The 17,167-nt window shown below is 42.5% G+C and overlaps 1 protein-coding gene across 3 annotated transcripts in view; it reads left to right on the top strand.

Annotated features, from left to right (window-relative positions):
* The window catches only part of TENM2 (teneurin transmembrane protein 2), a 1,791,425-nt gene that overhangs the window by 1,446,799 nt on the left and 327,459 nt on the right, over nt 1-17,167 (top strand). For all 3 annotated transcript variants that reach the window (XM_044947351.2, XM_044947353.2, XM_044947352.2), the window contains one exon: nt 3,822-4,056. In XM_044947351.2, the coding sequence (XP_044803286.1) occupies nt 3,822-4,056 (235 nt within the window). The remainder of the gene's footprint in view (nt 1-3,821; nt 4,057-17,167) is intronic.

Raw genomic sequence — 17,167 nt, 5'->3', positions numbered from 1 at the left:
TAGTGAATGAAATCCCTCACACAGCCTCTTTGTACTTTGGGAGGGTGTAGCTGGAGAGCTGGAGGGTGGGGGCTGAGGGCCGAGGGAGATGCAAAGTTAGGGCTTGGGGCTGGGGAGGGTGGGTTCTCGCTTGTGCTCTGATTCATCTCGCCTTCCCGAGGCAAGGCTCATAATTACCTAACTAATGGAGAATAATGACACCACTTGGATGGGAGTTGAGAGGGGGAGAAAGAAAGGCTTGAGAATTCATTAACCTTGTGTGAGGGGCTTAGATAGCATCTCTGAAGGATCATTATTACATCATTTCACCCCCTTTTCTCCCCTCTTTCCACTAATACGAGACAGACAAATGCTAAATAACTATATAATAATACATTGCAAGACAGACAACAATGCCAGAAAATATAATAGCCTGCTACAGCAATGAAACTCCTTCAAAGTTATATTTAAAATGTCAGTGGTGCAGAATGGAAAATACGAATTAACAGGTTCATTTGGAGGACGCGATTTAAAAATCTATACAACTGCATGGTGGCATTTCCCACTGGGTTTTAGTTTTAGTTGTCCCACAACCTCCCCCCCCACCAAAAAAAAAATCACCCAAGCAATTTCAGCCCAGAGACACAAACTTCGAGGAACCACTTTCCTCTGCATTTTTCTTTCCTCTTTGCAATGGTCACGATGCTCCCCAAACCTAGTATCTTCTTGACATGTTGCCTTTCTCTCAGAACGTTTCTGCAAGCTTCCCAGGAGCCATGGAATGTAGATTACACCTTTTGGAGATGTAGCCTGGCCACATAAGGAGACAAGTAGTTGAAATTTGTGTCAAATTGCTTGTTTAAATGACTTGAGCCAACTTCTTAGAGCCAGGACAGCAGGGGCTGAGGATTTTCAATGTTGGCAGGGGCCAAAATGACAAGGCTCGGCAGTCACCTGGTGGGCTGCCAAGCCCGACTGGAGGCTTCAAAAAATAAACTTTCTCAAAGGACACAAATTAAAAGTCATGTTTCAGCAGCCATTAAAACCAAATTATAGGCTTGCATTGCATAGTGAACTGCTTTCATTTTCATTACGCTTAAAATATTTCACTTTGTAGATGGAGAATGGACTGCCAGGAAAACCGTGGATGGGACTGTCATCCTTGGTCATATTTATAGGCGAATATGTAGAGGGGTGTGGTTGTCCTATGTGTGTTTTTCCTGCAAGGATGGAGGATTTCAAGATTAGAAACTAGGATGCAATTTTGAGTAAGGGTCACGGTTTGAAAACATCAACCCTGACCTTCTCCAGAGACCGAGTCCTCAGGGTTCATCTCTCAGAGGACAGATGTTACCAAGCCCCTGATCTGAGTGAGCTCATAGGTGTGTTTCGTTGACTCTCATTTTTAAAAAGGTATACATATACACGTGATTGTGTATAAACATGAAAATGAAAGTGTTGGTCGCTCAATTGTGTCTGACTCTTTGAGACCCCATGGACTGTAGTCCGCCAGGCTCCTCTGCCCATGAAATTCTCCAGACAAGAATACTGGAGTGGGTTGCCATTCCCTTCTCCGGGGGATCTTCCTGACCCAGGGATCGAACCAGGGTTTCCCACATTGCAGAAGGATTCTTTACCATCTGAGCCACCAGGGGAGTCATATGTAGTTATATGTATGTATATATGTGTGTGTGTATATATAAAAATATATATGTGTGTGTATACATATATATGTGGGTGTATATATATAAATACACATACCCAAAACACACACATATATATTTTCATTCTCAACATTTTTTAAAAAGCTCTAAAAGTCCAGATCTTCAGCTTTCCTAGAAAAACTGGAAGATCAGTTGCCTTGATCTCTAACCCCTAAATAGCCACGTGAGCCTTGATCTGAGTGAAGGCTCTTCCCTACCTGCTCCCGTTCACCTCAATCCACTTCACTTTCCTGCCTGGCCCCTGATAGGTGTTTAAACTTGTTACTCCCTGACTTCCAGTATGCCATATTCTTATACCTTCAGAAAGATACCATACTGTTATTTCTTTTTATCTTTATTTTGGCCACGCTTCACAACATGTAGGAGTTCCCCAACCAGGGATCGAACCCATGCACCCTGCAGTGGGAGTGTGGAGCCCTAATGCTGGACCACCAGGGAAGCCCACCCCTCCCCCCATTGTGCACATTGTTCAAAGAATGTATGGAGTATCCTGGCTTACCAGGAAATGGGCTGGGAACTTGTTACAACAGTGGTCAACCTTGAATGTCACATGACTTTCCTTGTAGAATTAAGAAGTTTCAAATAATTCCCACTGGTCAGCCCTCACCAGCCTGGTTTTGCTAACCTAGCTTCTTATGCATCATTTAATGCCTCAGTTCAGTTCAGTTGCTCAGTCGTGTCCGACTCTTCGCGACTGCATGAATCGCAGCACGCCAGGCCTCCCTGTCCATCACCAACTCCCAGAGTTCACTCAGACTCACGTCCATCGAGTCAGTGATGCCATCCAGCCACCTCATCCTCTGTCGCCCCCTTCTCCTCCTGCCCCCAATCCCTCCCAGCATCAGAGTCTTTTCCAATGAGTCAACTCTTCACATGAGGTGGCCAAAGTACTGGAGTTTCAGCTTTAGCATCATTCCTTCCAAAGAAATCCCAGGGCTGATCTCCTTCAGAATGGACTGGTTGGATCTCCTTGCAGTCCAAGGGACTCTCAAGAGTCTTCTCCAACACCACAGTTCAAAAGCATCAATTCTTTGGCACTCATCTTTCCTCACAGTCCAACTCTCACATCCATACATGACCACTGGAAAAACCATAGCCTTGATTAGATGGACCTTTGTTGGCAAAGTAATGTCTCTGCTCTTCAATATGCTATCTAGGTTGGTCATAACTTTCCTTCCAAGGAGTAAGCGTCTTTTAATTTCATGGCTGCAATCACCATCTGCAGTGATTTTGGAGCCCAAAAAAATAAAGTCTGACACTGTTTCCACTGTTTCCCCATCTATTTCCCATGAAGTGATGGGACCAGATGCCATGATCTTCGTTTTCTGAATGTTGAGCTTTAAGCCAACTTTTTCACTCTCTTCTTTCACTTTCATCAAGAGGCTTTTGAGTTCCTCTTCACTTGCTGCCATAAGGGTGGTGTCATCTGTATATCTGAGGTTATTGATATTTCTCCCAGCAATCTTGATTCCAGCTTGTGCTTCTTCCAGCCCAGAATTTCTCATGATGTACTCTGCACATAAGTTAAATAAGCAGGGTAACAATATACAGCCTTGACGTACTCCTTTTCCTATTTGGAACCAGTCTATTGTTCCATGTCCAGTTCTAACTGTTGCTTCCTGACCTGCATACGGATTTCTCAAGAGGCAGGTCAAGTGGTCTGGTATTCCCATCTATTTCAGAATTTTCCACAGTTTATTGTGATCCACACAGTCAAAGGCTTTGGCATAGTCAATAAAGCAGATATAGATGTTTTTCTGGAACTCTCTTGCTTTTTCGATGATCCAGCGGATGTTGGCAATTTGATCTCTGGTTCCTCTGCCTTTTCTAAAACCAGCTTGAACATCTGGAAGTTCACGGTTCACGTATTGCTGAAGCCTGGCTTGGAGAATTTTGAGCATTACTTTACTAGTGTGTGAGATGAGTGCAATTACCTAAAGGCAAATCGAGGCATACTGTTTATTAGTAACTGACCCTGGGATGCTTGATGTAGTCTTACCTGCGTTTCCGGTTGGTGATGTTCAGCGCTTGTCAGTATCAAGGCTTTGGTTCCAGATAGTGTGTTCGCGGTGGTGGCCGGCAGCCCCTGACCGCCATTTCTCCTTCCTCTTTTCCCAGGCCCTCCAAACCACCACAGCCAGTCGACTCTGAGGCCCCCTCTGCCACCCCCACACAACCACACGCTGTCCCATCACCACTCGTCCGCCAACTCCCTCAACAGGAACTCGCTGACCAACCGGCGGAGTCAGATCCACGCCCCGGCTCCCGCGCCCAATGACCTGGCCACCACTCCCGAGTCCGTTCAGCTTCAGGACAGCTGGGTGCTGAACAGCAACGTGCCGCTGGAGACCCGGTAAGTCCCCATCGTGATCACACATGCCTCCTTCCTGCCTCACCCTCGCAGAGCCTCGGGGTGGCGCAGAGCTCTAGTGGGGTGAAAACCCCCGCCTACGTTGTGGGATAAGTTGACCAGCTCTGGCTGTTCCCTTGGTAATTCCACCCTGGACAGCAGGTTGATAGGTATTTCTTTTGTTCACATGTGTCTCCTTTTAATGCATGTTTACTTTCTTCGACAGCTCCTGTGTACCCAACTAATAGAATTAGCATAACATATTTTTACACAAAGGCTCATGGGAAACATGCTTATAAGGGTATATTGACTGAAAGCTGCTGATAAATTATGCATTTAGCCTTTCCTGAAGTAATAAATGAAGACTCATTTGAAATTAAGTGTTTGGGGAGACCTTGAGAAACAATCCCCAATTCCAGACTGACAGAAGTATAATTTTAATTTATATTTCATCCAACATGCAGTCTCTCTTTAATCCCTCCTGTACACACTTTTTAACAGCTTTAATGCCTGAGGGGCAAACAACCATGTAGAGAAAAACAAACAAGAAAAAAGGGGCAGCATTTATGTTGAAAGGGAAGAGCTGGAAAGTGATCTCCCGCTCTGGCTTTGTTTTGTGTTTGCTTCTGTCCTTTTCTTACCTTTGCTTCTGGTTTTCCAAAATCACCCTTGCCTTAGCAACCTGAAGGAAGGGGCATTGGTCACAGCGTGGCAGGCTACAGTGTAATTGGCAGTGGGTTGACCAGATACTGGAATGCTCTTGTTTTTCCATCCCCAGGCACTTTCAGGGTGTGTGTACTTCAGTGGCCACCGTTTCCTAGCCCAGAAGAACCATGGAGACTAAATAGAGAACGGGGCTAATTCATATTGAACCTTTAGAAAGTTCTCACATAGTTTTTAAACTTTAATAGCTTAGGTTTAAAGACAAAAATAATCTGTAATCTTCCTGGTAGTGGCCAGTGAATTTTTTGCATGCAGCTGGAAATAATTATGCAAGCCATAGCATTTCATGTTGTTTATCTCTAATGATTAATAAGATCTTGAATACATTGAACCCCATTGTCACTATAGGCACTTCAAACTTTGATGCATTTTATTTTCTAACCAGTGTCGGTGATTTGTAACCATGCCTTTGTAATCTCTAAGGTTTATAATAAGTAAACTCAATAGAAACTATATGCATATATTATATAAAATAGATAGGTTTAAACATTTGCATTGATATAATAACCCACTAATAAGTAGCTTTATAGAAGGGTTCCAGGCTGAAAGCTAACTAGTCCACCAGGCTTAACTCAGTCTATTTTCATAGTTGGTGGTGGTCTTTAAGACTGGATAAGATTTTCTTTTTTCTTCCTTATATTTATGTAGTCAGTCTATTTTCACGTTAACAGCCATTATTTGAAAAATATTAATAGTCACTAGACATGAGGCTATGCACAGTGGATAAGATGGAGGAGGAGGAGAAAGGGTAGAAGAAATGTAGTAGATGTGGGGAAAAAGAAGGAGAACAAGGGAAAAAGAGGACTAGCATCGCCAATACCAACCAGTTTCTATTGTGCACTTTGTAAATGCCAATATCAGTGGTTTAAATGCACTGTCTCAATCAAGCCTGGAAGCACGTCAGTGAAGTAGGAAGAAATCATGGTTGTCACCATTTTAAAAATTCAGAATGTAGATTTGGGGGTCAGCGTAACTTGCATGCATTCTAGAGCATCAGTGAGATGGTAAATTATAAGACTTTGGATGGAACTCTGGTGGTTTCTACACATAAGATGGTGAGATATCTGATCACAAACCTACAATTATTGCCTTGATTGTCACATCATCAGGGAAAGATCCATCAGAATGTCCACTCCTCACAAAGAGTCTCTTATTGGTGATGAGAACACATGCTGCATGCAGGTATCTGCTGTCACCCATCACATTCTGATGTGATTGGCAATAAATATTTCCCTTGAAAAGATCTGGGGGAGAGGACCAGCAAACCAAGCATATCCCCTTCCTGCTCTCCTGAAGTTCTCCCAGAACATGCCTTCCAACCTGTCGAGTCCTTCTTCAGGTTATTAGAATACTTAGCATTTCTCCTAGGATTGGAGTTTCTCAGTGCTTTTAGAGGAAGCAAGCCAAATCCTATCAGAAGGCAAGAACAGTATCAGATGTTCTCTGATCAGTACATTCAAGGGCCAAGAATTAGAGAATATAAGTCCCTTGAGAAGGGCCATTACTAAAATCAAACCCAGGTATTTGAAATTCCATCCATAGAACTGAATACATATAATTTGGGTGTGCAACTGGTCTTGTATTGAATTGTTGAACTTTGTTTCTCTTTTAGATATTATTTATTCAGTCTTTTATTAGCAAATATTTACTGAGTCTCTTGAAAATACTAAGTGCTATGTTAGGTACTGGGGAGATTATGATTAAAACATGTATTCTTCCCTTAGAGCTCATACAGCCTAAAAAAGGATATAGGCACATAAACAGAAAGATCATGCAGTGTTTACAATAAAGAAAGTCTGTAAGTTACAGTGGTTGAACAGCTGACATCATAATTAACTATTCCAGGATGTTCAGGAAAAGTTTTCCAGCTGAGGGGCTGTTTGAGCTGGGTTTGGAAGGATAAATAAGAGTTTTACCTAGTAGATAAGTGGAGAAAAAAAAATCAAAGATTATGGCATCATTTGTTCCCATTCTTCAGTGATTTTTCCGTGTAGTCTTGGAAACTATAGAAGTGAACAATTTCACTCCAATGCTGAAATATTGTTAGTTGAATGGTGTCATTTTCTTACCCACTGGGCAAATGTAGGGAATGGAAGCTCTTAAGTTAAGGTAATAATATCATACTAGGATTCCCATTCGTGTCGTTCATATCAAATAAGGATTGATTAACCACATTGGAGAGAGAGAACCATTGAAGGCAAGATATTCTGGAAGCTGACTATGATGTAGTCATCAACTGTGAAAGTGCAATGGAAATTTACAAACAAAACTTCACCACCCCCGATCTCATTAATCTAGACTTCTGGGCATGATGGAAGAATTTCATAACTCTGGAAGGTGATGGGTAGGCATTCTGCCACCCCAGAAACTCCAAGCCAAATCCAAGGTGTTTCTTTAGACCAGCAAGGAACAAGCCCTGGCCCCCTGCATTGCTTGTTGATGTTCCCATCAGTCTTAATGAGGCATGTTAGATCTTCCTTGGACTGTGCTTTTTCCATTTTTTGTTCTATGACAAGTAGAATCAAGGTGCTGGTTAAGGAGGCATAGCCAGAAAACAGCACTATACAAATTTGGAATATAACACAAGACAAAAAAAGCTTATAAGGGAAAGTTTTGTATCAGTGTTAACCATATAAATAAAAAATGCATATAAATGCGTACTACCCAAAACAATCAGTTCATGTGTAAACCATAATATAAGCCAAGAGAAACAAAACACAGGGCAGAGGAACTATATGCAAACAGCCTGGATGGTCTACAGAATCACTCTCCTCGACCATCTTTCTCTCAGCCTACTTGCAGAAGGTCTTAGAACAAGGTCCATGGGTAATTCTGAGTTGATACCACCTATCTCCTCCTTCCTCTTCTGAGAGCAACAAGGTCAGGAATCTTTCTGGCCAGCTGCTGCTTTGGGAGTTTCTGAAGTCAGCATCTCTTTGTCTAAAGTAGTAAAAAGTAGCTCAGTGACAGAACCTAACTTTCCTTCCATCGTGCACTTTGCCGAAGCAAGCTTCTTTCTCGGAATCTCTCTCTGGTAGCAGGTCACTAAAGAAAATCCTTAAGCAGAACAAAACTTCCCTCTGAGTTTGCTTTTGCCCCCAGAATATCAGAGTAGCCATCAAGATCCTCAAGCAAGTTTTCAAGTTACTTTTTGAAATGGTCATCCATTACTCATTAGAGAAACATCTATGAGACCCAACCAGATGCCAGGCATTGAAGAAGAAGAAAAGCAAGTCCTTGTCTTTTTGTAGATTCTAGGCTGTAGACAGAATGTGAGCAAAAGATTAGGCCTGTGACCCTCCAATGACAAATGTATTAAGTGCCATGAAAGGTGTAGAGAAGCCAGACTCAGGAGAAATTGGCATAAAGGCTGAGCCCTAAGGATGAGTAAGTGTTAATTAGGCTGCCGTCTATGGGGTTGCAGAGTCGGACACGACTGAAGTGACTTAGCAGCAGCAGCAGTAGCAGCAGCAGACTTAAAGAATGTTCTTGGTGAAAACCATGATCCAGTGGGAGAAGAAGTGCTACGATTCCAGGAAGAGAAAGCAAACTAGAAAGGCAGGCAAGGGCAGGACAGTGCATGGTTTGGGGCTGCTTTAAAGATTCTGGACTCCCCCCAAAACAGTGAAAGATCACTGAAGCGTATTAAACAGAAGGCTGAAATAATACATAGATGGTTTTGTTTTGCTTTTAATTATGGTGGCTGCCTTATGGTGAATAGGTAGGGGGTTGGGGAGAGGTACAGTAAGACTGAGGATGCAATTTGGAGAATACTGTCATGGTTAAGATGAAAAATGGTGGCGTTTCCATTAGGGTCCCCATAGCTGCGGTATCAGAGCTGTCTGCCTTTCTCCTACCAATCTGACCAGAAGCTGAACGTTCAGAGTTATGGGGAATGTACTAAAGGTAGAATCAGTAAAATTAATGATGGCTGGAATGTCAGGATGTAGGTTAGACAGACGTGAGCACAATACCCGATTTTTTTACTTAAGAGGCTGAGTGACTAGTGATGTCACTTAGAAAACAAGTTCAGTTTTCCACCTCTTAAATCTCTGAGGCAACAAGAAAGAGTATTGAGTTGCTGTTATTGTCCAGACTTATTTTGATTCTAAAATAATAGATGTAACATAAAGCACATCCATTTACAAATAATAGCATAGTTAGTGTATCCAACTCCAGTTTTCTTGGGTTTCCCTTGTGGCTCAGCTGGTAAAGAATCCGCCTGCAATGCTAGAGACCTGGGTTTGATCCCTGGGTTGGGAAGATCCCCTGGAGAAGGGAAAGGCTACCCACTCCAGTATTCTGGCCTAGAGAATTCCATGGACTGTGTAATCCACGAGGTCACAAAGAGTCAGACACGACAGTGACTTTCACCTTTCACTTTCACTGTATCCAAAGTTCTCAGCAGTTGATGTTTCTCTTTAAAAAAAAAAAAAAAAACTCCAGAAATTTTGTTCAACTTAGTTATTCTACATGATTGTATAGTTCTGTGAATAACAACTTTATCAAATAGTTTTTGCTCAATACTTAGTTTTGCAGGCATGATCCCATTGAACCCTTTAACTCTTCTGTTGAGTATATGTTACTTATCCCTATTTTAAATAAATGGAAACTGAGACTTGAGAAGATGAAATTACCTGCACATCTCCAAATAAGTAGGTGGCAGGACTGGGATTGAAACTTGGGTCTACCTGACTCCACGTGCCGTATTCCCAAAACATGATAATGTCTTTGAAACTAGAAGAACAAAACAAAACAAAATGATACTTATTATCCAATTAAAATTTACCCAGGCCATGGAAATGATGAAGTTAATGCATTGTAAGTGATGTGAGGCAAGAAATGATCTGAGGGATGAATCCCAGTCTGTTACTGGACATAGAGTTGGAAACTGACAAATGCATAAACTAGGCAAGATATAAGGGACCCTTGTCTTCAGCTCTGCAAGACTGACAGCCACCCGGAATGGTAAATCTGAAGCCTCAAAGGACCATGGTGGCAGCAGCATGGGATACATGTGAGCTGAGCTCAGAGGTTTAATGCTCTGCCTATCATAAACTGCGAGAGTAAATTGAAGCTGCAGAAATAAAAAGCACTGCTACTTTTTTTTAGCTCTTTGATTTGCAGGAGGTTTATCTTCCAAACAGGACTTTGCCAGATTGGCAGGAGAAAGCCACACTGCCTTGAGTATGCTGGATGGCCATTTGTTCATCGTTCGTGTAGGGACACTCAGAAAGTTGTGATGAACACCCAGGAAGTGCTCTGATCAAGAATGGAGCATGTTGGGCTTGACAAGTGGCACAGGGAATCCCAGGACTCTAATTTGGGTATCAGCATTTCAGAAAACCTACTTTTTATCTTCAAGACCAAGTAATTTTAGCCTCATCTGGAAGCTTTATGGGGAGTGCATATTTGGGAATCAAGCCTAGTGATCTTTAGTAAATAAGGTTTTCATGGAGAAGAAATGAGATTGTGGAAACATCCCCACCATGATGAACCTGAAGACTCTTCTCCACTTGTTCTCAGATTGATTTTTCTACCTAAGGATTAATTTTCTGACAGAATCCCTGACAAGCTTGATCTTGAGAATATTAAACCAAGGTAACCTGTTTGCTTCCCCCCCCCCCCATTTTTTTTTTAACGTTTTCGAGTGAGGTGTAAAACTAGAATTCATTCTGGGTGAACCAAATGCATTCTGCTGCCACTGCTCAGTCGCTTCAGTTGTCCGACTCTGTACGACCCCATAGATAGCAGCCCACCAGGCTCCCCCGTCCCTGGGATTCTCCAGGCAAGAACACTGGAGTGGGTTGCCATTTCCTTCTCCAATGCATGAAATGCATTCTAGCACTTTTCAAATCAGTAGGCAGCATGATTTCTCCATATTGCAAAACATTATGCCCCCTCTAAATTCTCATCAGAGGCAACATGGAAATTAATGAGACCTTTAGGTTAGCTTTTCAAACTCAGCCTTAGTTTATAGCTTTACCTTGCCTTTTTGACACCGTGATCCCGCCTGGCCACCAGCAGCATTTCACGTTGCAGTGCACTTTAATTTTGTAGTTTTCTTAGTCTTCCTTGGAAACTGGCAGCTTATTAATCTCAATAACTGAACTGCTCAATAGGCATGCTCTCCAATGAGAAACCAGACTGTGTCTTTTTTTTTTCTTGGCAGATGGAGACAGGGGTTGGTTGTTGGTTAGAGGCGGGAGGTGGAGTTGGGGGTGTGTTGGTGAGTGGTAGAGAAAAACCCAGTAAGGAGGGGTACCCCATACTCCACATCACTTTCTGACAATTGGCAGGAAAATAAAGAGAACCTGGTCTAATCCATTGCTTTGCTATTTATGGCTTGCGGTGTTAAACACACCCAAACCCATTAATAAGAAAATAAAGTGTTGTGGCTCGTGTGCAAATTACAAGGTGCGTTAAGAAAGAAACAAGCATTGTGTCTTATTTAAGACCACTCTAGTCTGCTCTTGGCATGGTTTGCAAACTTGGAAACATACTTGAAGGTAAAGGTCTACAAGGAGGGCTCAGCTTTTAAAATGTGTCTCCCACTATAAAATTAAAGCCTTGTTAAGTTTATTAAAGCTCTGGGGACTTGAACTTCTTACTTATGAGTTACCACAGGAAAGCCTCTGGGTAGAAAGATGTTTTGTGTTTTTTTAACAGCCATCCCTCCGCAGCCTGGACCACGGGGACCCTATTACAGACTGAGGCCACCTTGCGGTCATGCCTTGGAAGTGCAAGCCTCTGCCCTGAGTCTGTGTAAATGTCAAAGACTCTTGGGTTAAGTTCACAGTTGAAAAAAACCCAGTATTTCCATCTCTGTCTGTGCTCTTTCACCCATTCAGCTAATATCAACTGTCATTCCCTCGGGGCATTTCCTGAAGCCTCCCCAGAGGATATTTTATCTGGCTCAGATGGGAGAGACTTGATGGAGCACGCGAGGCTTTTCTAATTCTGGCTCCGCAATGATCTTTTTCTTTTCACAGAAGCCAGATAAGGCACTCGTGGTTCTCCCAGGCAGGGGCAGTAGGCTCTGCACCTTTTCTGAAGCTTCCTTTGATTTATTAGTCTTGGTTTGGCCTGCCTTCGTGATTGGGGATCTTATGTCCCCAGAATCGCAGTCGAGGCACTCAGCCAGTGTGCTCAGCTAGGACTGCATCCTTTGGATGATAAGGGAGCTGAAACAACTTGAAGCACTTTTTCTCAGATAGCTGTTTTTCCTCCTCCAAAACCCACGAGTTTCAGGCTGTTCCCTAAGTCTTGTATGCAAATAATCCATTTTTATTAACCACGGAGAATCAGCTTCAAAATCATGTGTTTTTAATTCCTTACAGAATCCTTTCTTGCTCAAAGTAATTGTTTGAGAAATCAGCAAGTGCTTCCAATTTCTGTCCTCAGTGTTTTAGCTGTGCATGCCTGCCTTATATTTCAAAAGAGAATGAGTAGCACTTCCTTTTTTTATTTGTGAGATGGTTCTAAAATTCTATTTCAATTTGTTAAAAAGCTTCGGCTGAGTTGGAGCATCCCTAAGTCCACTGCTCAACATTAGTCCTCCAGTCAAGATGTTGCACACCAACGATATGACAATTAAAAGCTTATTATTATTATTTTGCAATTACTTGAAGGACTGGATATAAAATCCCGTTCTAGGAAGAAGGTAGGAAATGTTCTTCCTCTTGCAAGGATATGTGCTTAGATATGAATTTTAAATGGGGAACTTAGTCTTTGTGCCTTTTTAAATCTCTTATCAACCCAGATCCTCTCCACTACACTTTGGAATAGGGAATAAGAAAGCATAAGGTGATATTAGGCACTTTGAAGCATTTGGTGGGACCCTGGGGAAAGCCAGCTCAGTAAAGTGAGATAATAAATGTAAAAACCCTCTGAAAGTGGGGCCCTGCTGTGTGGGTATCTTGTGTTCAGCTTCGTGCTTTCTTAGTTACCTTAGTGCCACGGTCCCCAACCTTTTTGGCACCAGGGACCAATTTTGTGGAAGACAGTTTTTCCACAGACCGGGGGTAGGGGGTGGGGGGATGGTTCCGGGATGATTCAACTGCATTACATTTATTATGCGCTTTAATGCTGCCAACGATCTGAGAGCAGGTACTCAGTCCATGGCTCAGAGGCTGGTGCAGCTCAGCTTTTGCATTTTTGCTGACCCTGAGTGACCTCTTCTCTCTTTCTCCAAAACCCAATAAGTTAATCTCTCTAGTCTGGTGTTAAGACCCTCAGCAGATCTGAGGACTTACTGCATGTGATGTCTTGGGAAGGGACACCCTTGGGATGGCTTTGAATTTATCTAAATAATTAGAAAAAGGAGGATATTAGTTACTGGAAGGTGGAACAAAAGTATGAAGGCAGTTTGAAGAGCACAGAAATGGGGTTTTGTCAGAGACAAGGTGTCTTGAAGACCTGACAGTTTGACCATGATGTTCTGTGAATGAGTTTGACGAGAGCACTCCACACAATATCCTGCAGATATTAGCAAGTGACTTGATTTATATTTGGAAATAGTGTAATATTTAATCATTTTTTAAAAATTAAACACGTGTTTATTTTCTGTAAAATATTGAACACTTTTGTTTGTCCAAAGGCAGAGAAGGGCAGAGATCGTCTTGTCCAGCTTCTAAACTTCTGAGTCCATGCGAGGAGAGATGGTGGCTATATTGAAAATCTTTGCACTGTGTGGATGGACTGAACGCTGTTCCTGGTTTTGTCTTTAGTCATTGTCATCTCTTAAACGCCTGCCTGGTGCCAAGCACTGTTTCAGACACTTTATGTTATCCATTTGGGAGCCCTGTCAGGAAGATACAACTTGGGGTAATGTAGGGTGTGGGACAGAATCAAAACTCAGGCAGAACTTGATTCAGGGACTTGAACTCAGACACTAGGCATCTCTCTCTCTCTCTCAGCTGTTTTTCGGTTTCCTAACATCATTCTTAAGCAGGTGTCCTTTTGTGAGATCTCTGTGGGAACTGCAGGCTCTATTCTCATAGCTTAGAAACTAAGAGAAAAAGGATTTCCTCTTCATATTTCAAGGAAACTCCCAGGAACTCAGCTAGAACCCTGTGCCCACAGCAGACCCAGTCTGGAGGTCTGGAGTGTGGACCGTGTTGACTGATTACGCCTGGATCATATGCCTATGAGGACCAGATACCAGAAAGAAGGGTGTGGCCATAACCAAACACCATGGTGTTAGACGGTAAGATAGAGAGCTGGCAGGCTGAAAAACAGACAAGAAAACCCAGGCCAAGTTCAGTGCTAGCTGTGCCCCAGCCTAGCTGCTTTTGCTTACCCCCTAATTACATGATTTTCTCCTCTGGGCACACAGTCCTGGCCAGGGTTGGGAGTATGGGAGGTTCAAGGGTATCAGTTACCTCACTTGCCTGGACACAGCAGGGGGTTTACAACTGATTCCATTATGAAGTAGAAGGAATAAGTTCCACTGAGTAATTCCCATCCCCTTCTGATTCATCACCCTCTCTGGTTCACTTCTCAAACGTCCCACAACTTTACCTTGGAGTTCACTGTGGCCACTGAATGCATCTTAACTTTTATTAGTCCCCTGATGTCTCTTTCCAGCTATCATCTTCTTTCCTGCAAAAGTGCTTGGATTCCACATTTTCTAATTAAAACATGCTCATTTATTGTCTTACTAACCAGTGCTCTTTACGAGGGCTCATGATGAGAAAGTTAACTCAGAACAACTCAGTGCATTTCTCCTCTCCTGAAAATGGCTGGAGAAGCAGTTTTACCTTTATCAATTTGAAGTCCTTGGTTTTGCTTTTTAATAAGACAGTGAATGGGAAACCTCTAATTCCATGCTCCAAGGTTCTCTTCTCAGCAATATAAAAATGCATCTTCTCCTTTTTGTGCTGAAAATTTTAGATAGGAGTCAGTCTGCTCCCTAATAGACCTTCTTATAGGTACCATCAGAATAGTTCCACATTTAATGAGACAAGTTTTGTCCTAAAAATCAGCTTCTCCTAATGTCAATAATTATGCCCATTCCTATTTACACTCTTGTAATTTAATCTGATGTTGCATGTTGTGGAGAAGCTCAGTAGTAGCGGAAAAGCGCACACCTACGTTTAAACTCCCTAGAAATTCAGTAGAATGGTGTGTGTGACACTGTGGCGGGTGTGAAAACCAGGCAGGAAAGGACACGTTCAGTGTGTGTCTGGAGGTACTTTTCTGAGTTTTCACCATCGTGGGCCCTGTCTGGAAATACAAAAGCTGTGTTAAGATGGAGACCTCCTCCTGTCCTGCCTATAACATGCGTCTTCAAATTCACAATACCTTCAGGTTTTAGAAAAGGGAGAAGTGTAGAATTTTCTGCAGGGCTAGAGTTGAAGGGGCTATTTCAAGGAGAGAGGAAGAGAGAGAGGTAGGAGGTGATGTGGGAAGGAAGGGGTCTGATGATGAGAGTATAGAAACACCTGCCATCTTCCGAGAAGTTGGTCCCTAGATTCCTTTTTTTCTTTTTTTGGCTGCACTGCAAGGCTTAAGGGATCTTAGTTCCCAGACTAGGGATTGAACCTGGGCCCCCAGCAGGGGAAGTGCAGGGTCCTAACCACTGCACCACCATGGAATTACCAGGCCCTTGATTCTGACTATTGCATCAGAAGGCAGACCAGGAGGAGGAATCAAGGCCAACAGGATTTAAGTTGACCTGATCATTTAAGAGGAGAGGAATCATTTAGTAGAACCAAGGCAGAATTTTGAGGCAGGAAGCCATGTTCAGATCACTTGTGTAGGCTGGTATCTGTTTTACAGATGAGGAGCTGTGAGGCCAGATGACTCATCAGTTTCTCAAGCTTATTATCCAGGTGGGGCTGTAGGCAGGTCTCTGACTGGAACTTCCTGCATGATGATCAGGCAACTTTGTTGCCTATTCATCCCATTTAAGAATCTTTATCTCCATTTCCTTCTGCAAAGGAACAGCCAAGAATTAGGCAAAGAATTAGAGCACGTATTTCAATAGATTGAAGGGATTTTATCTGACAGAGTGCCTGAAGAACTATGGATGGAGGTTCCTGACATTGGACAGGAGGCAATGATCAAGATCATCTCGAAGAAACAGAAATGCAAAAAAGGTAAAATGGTTGTCTGAGAAGGCCTTACAAATAGCTGAGAAAAGAAGAGAAGTGAAAGGCAAAGGAGAAAAGGAAAGCTATACCCATCTGAATGCAAAGTTCCAAAGAATAGCAAAGAGAGATAAGAAAGCCTTCCTCAGTGATCAGTGCAAAGAAATAGAGGAAAACAATAGAATGGGAAAGACTAAAGATCTCTTCAAGAAAATTAGAGATACCATTAGAGATACCAAAGGAATATATCATGCAAAAATGGACACAGTAAAGGATAGAAATGGTATGGACCTAACAGAAGCAGAAGATATTAAGAAGAGGTGGCAAGAATACACAGAAGAACTGTACAAAAAAGATCTTCATGATCCAGATAACCATGATAGTGTAATCACTCACTTAGAGCCAGACATCCTGGAGTTCGAAGTCAAGTGGGCCTTAGGAATCATCATTACAAACAAACCTAGTGGAAGTGATAGAATTCCAGCTGAGCTATTTCAAATCCTAAAATATGATGCTATGAAAGTGCTGCACTCAATATGCCAGCAAATTGGGAAAACTCAGCAGTGGCCACAGGACTGGAAAAGGTCAGTTTTCATTCCAATCCCAAAGAAAGTCAATGCCAAAGACTGTTTAAACTACCACACAATTGTGCTCATCTCACAGACCAGCAAAGTAATGCTCAAAATTCTCCAAACCAGGCTTCAACAGTACATGAACCAAGATCTTCCAGATGTTCAAGCTGGATTTAGAAAAGGCAGAGGAACCAGAGATCAAATTGCTAATATCTATTGGATCATAGAGAAAGCAAGAGAGTTCCAGAAAAACATCTACTTCTGCTTTATTGACTACGCCAAAGCCTTTGACTGTGTGGATCACAACAAACTGTGGAAAATTCTTCAAGAGATGGGAATACCAGACCACCTTCCCTGCCTCCTGAGAAATCTGTATGCAGGTCAAGAAGCAGCAGTTAGAACTGGACATGGAACAACGGACTGGTTCCTAATTGGGAAAGGAATACGTCAAGGCTGTGTATTGTTACCCTGCTTATTTAACTTCTATGCAGAGTACATCATGAGAAATGTCAGGCTGAATGAAGCACAAGCTGGAATCAAGATTGATGGGAGAAATATCAATAACCTCAGACATGTAGCTGACACCACCCTTATGGCAGCAATCGAAGAGGAACTAAAGAGCCTCTTGATGAAAGTGAAAGAGGAGAATGAGAAAGCTGGCTTAAAACTCAGCATTTGGAAAACTAATACCATGGCATCCGGTCCTATCACTTCATGGCAAATAGA

Source organism: Bubalus bubalis, chromosome 9 (genome assembly GCF_019923935.1).
Source record: "Bubalus bubalis isolate 160015118507 breed Murrah chromosome 9, NDDB_SH_1, whole genome shotgun sequence".
Taxonomy (NCBI): domain Eukaryota; kingdom Metazoa; phylum Chordata; class Mammalia; order Artiodactyla; family Bovidae; genus Bubalus; species Bubalus bubalis.
This window is presented reverse-complemented; position numbering and strand designations above follow the sequence as displayed.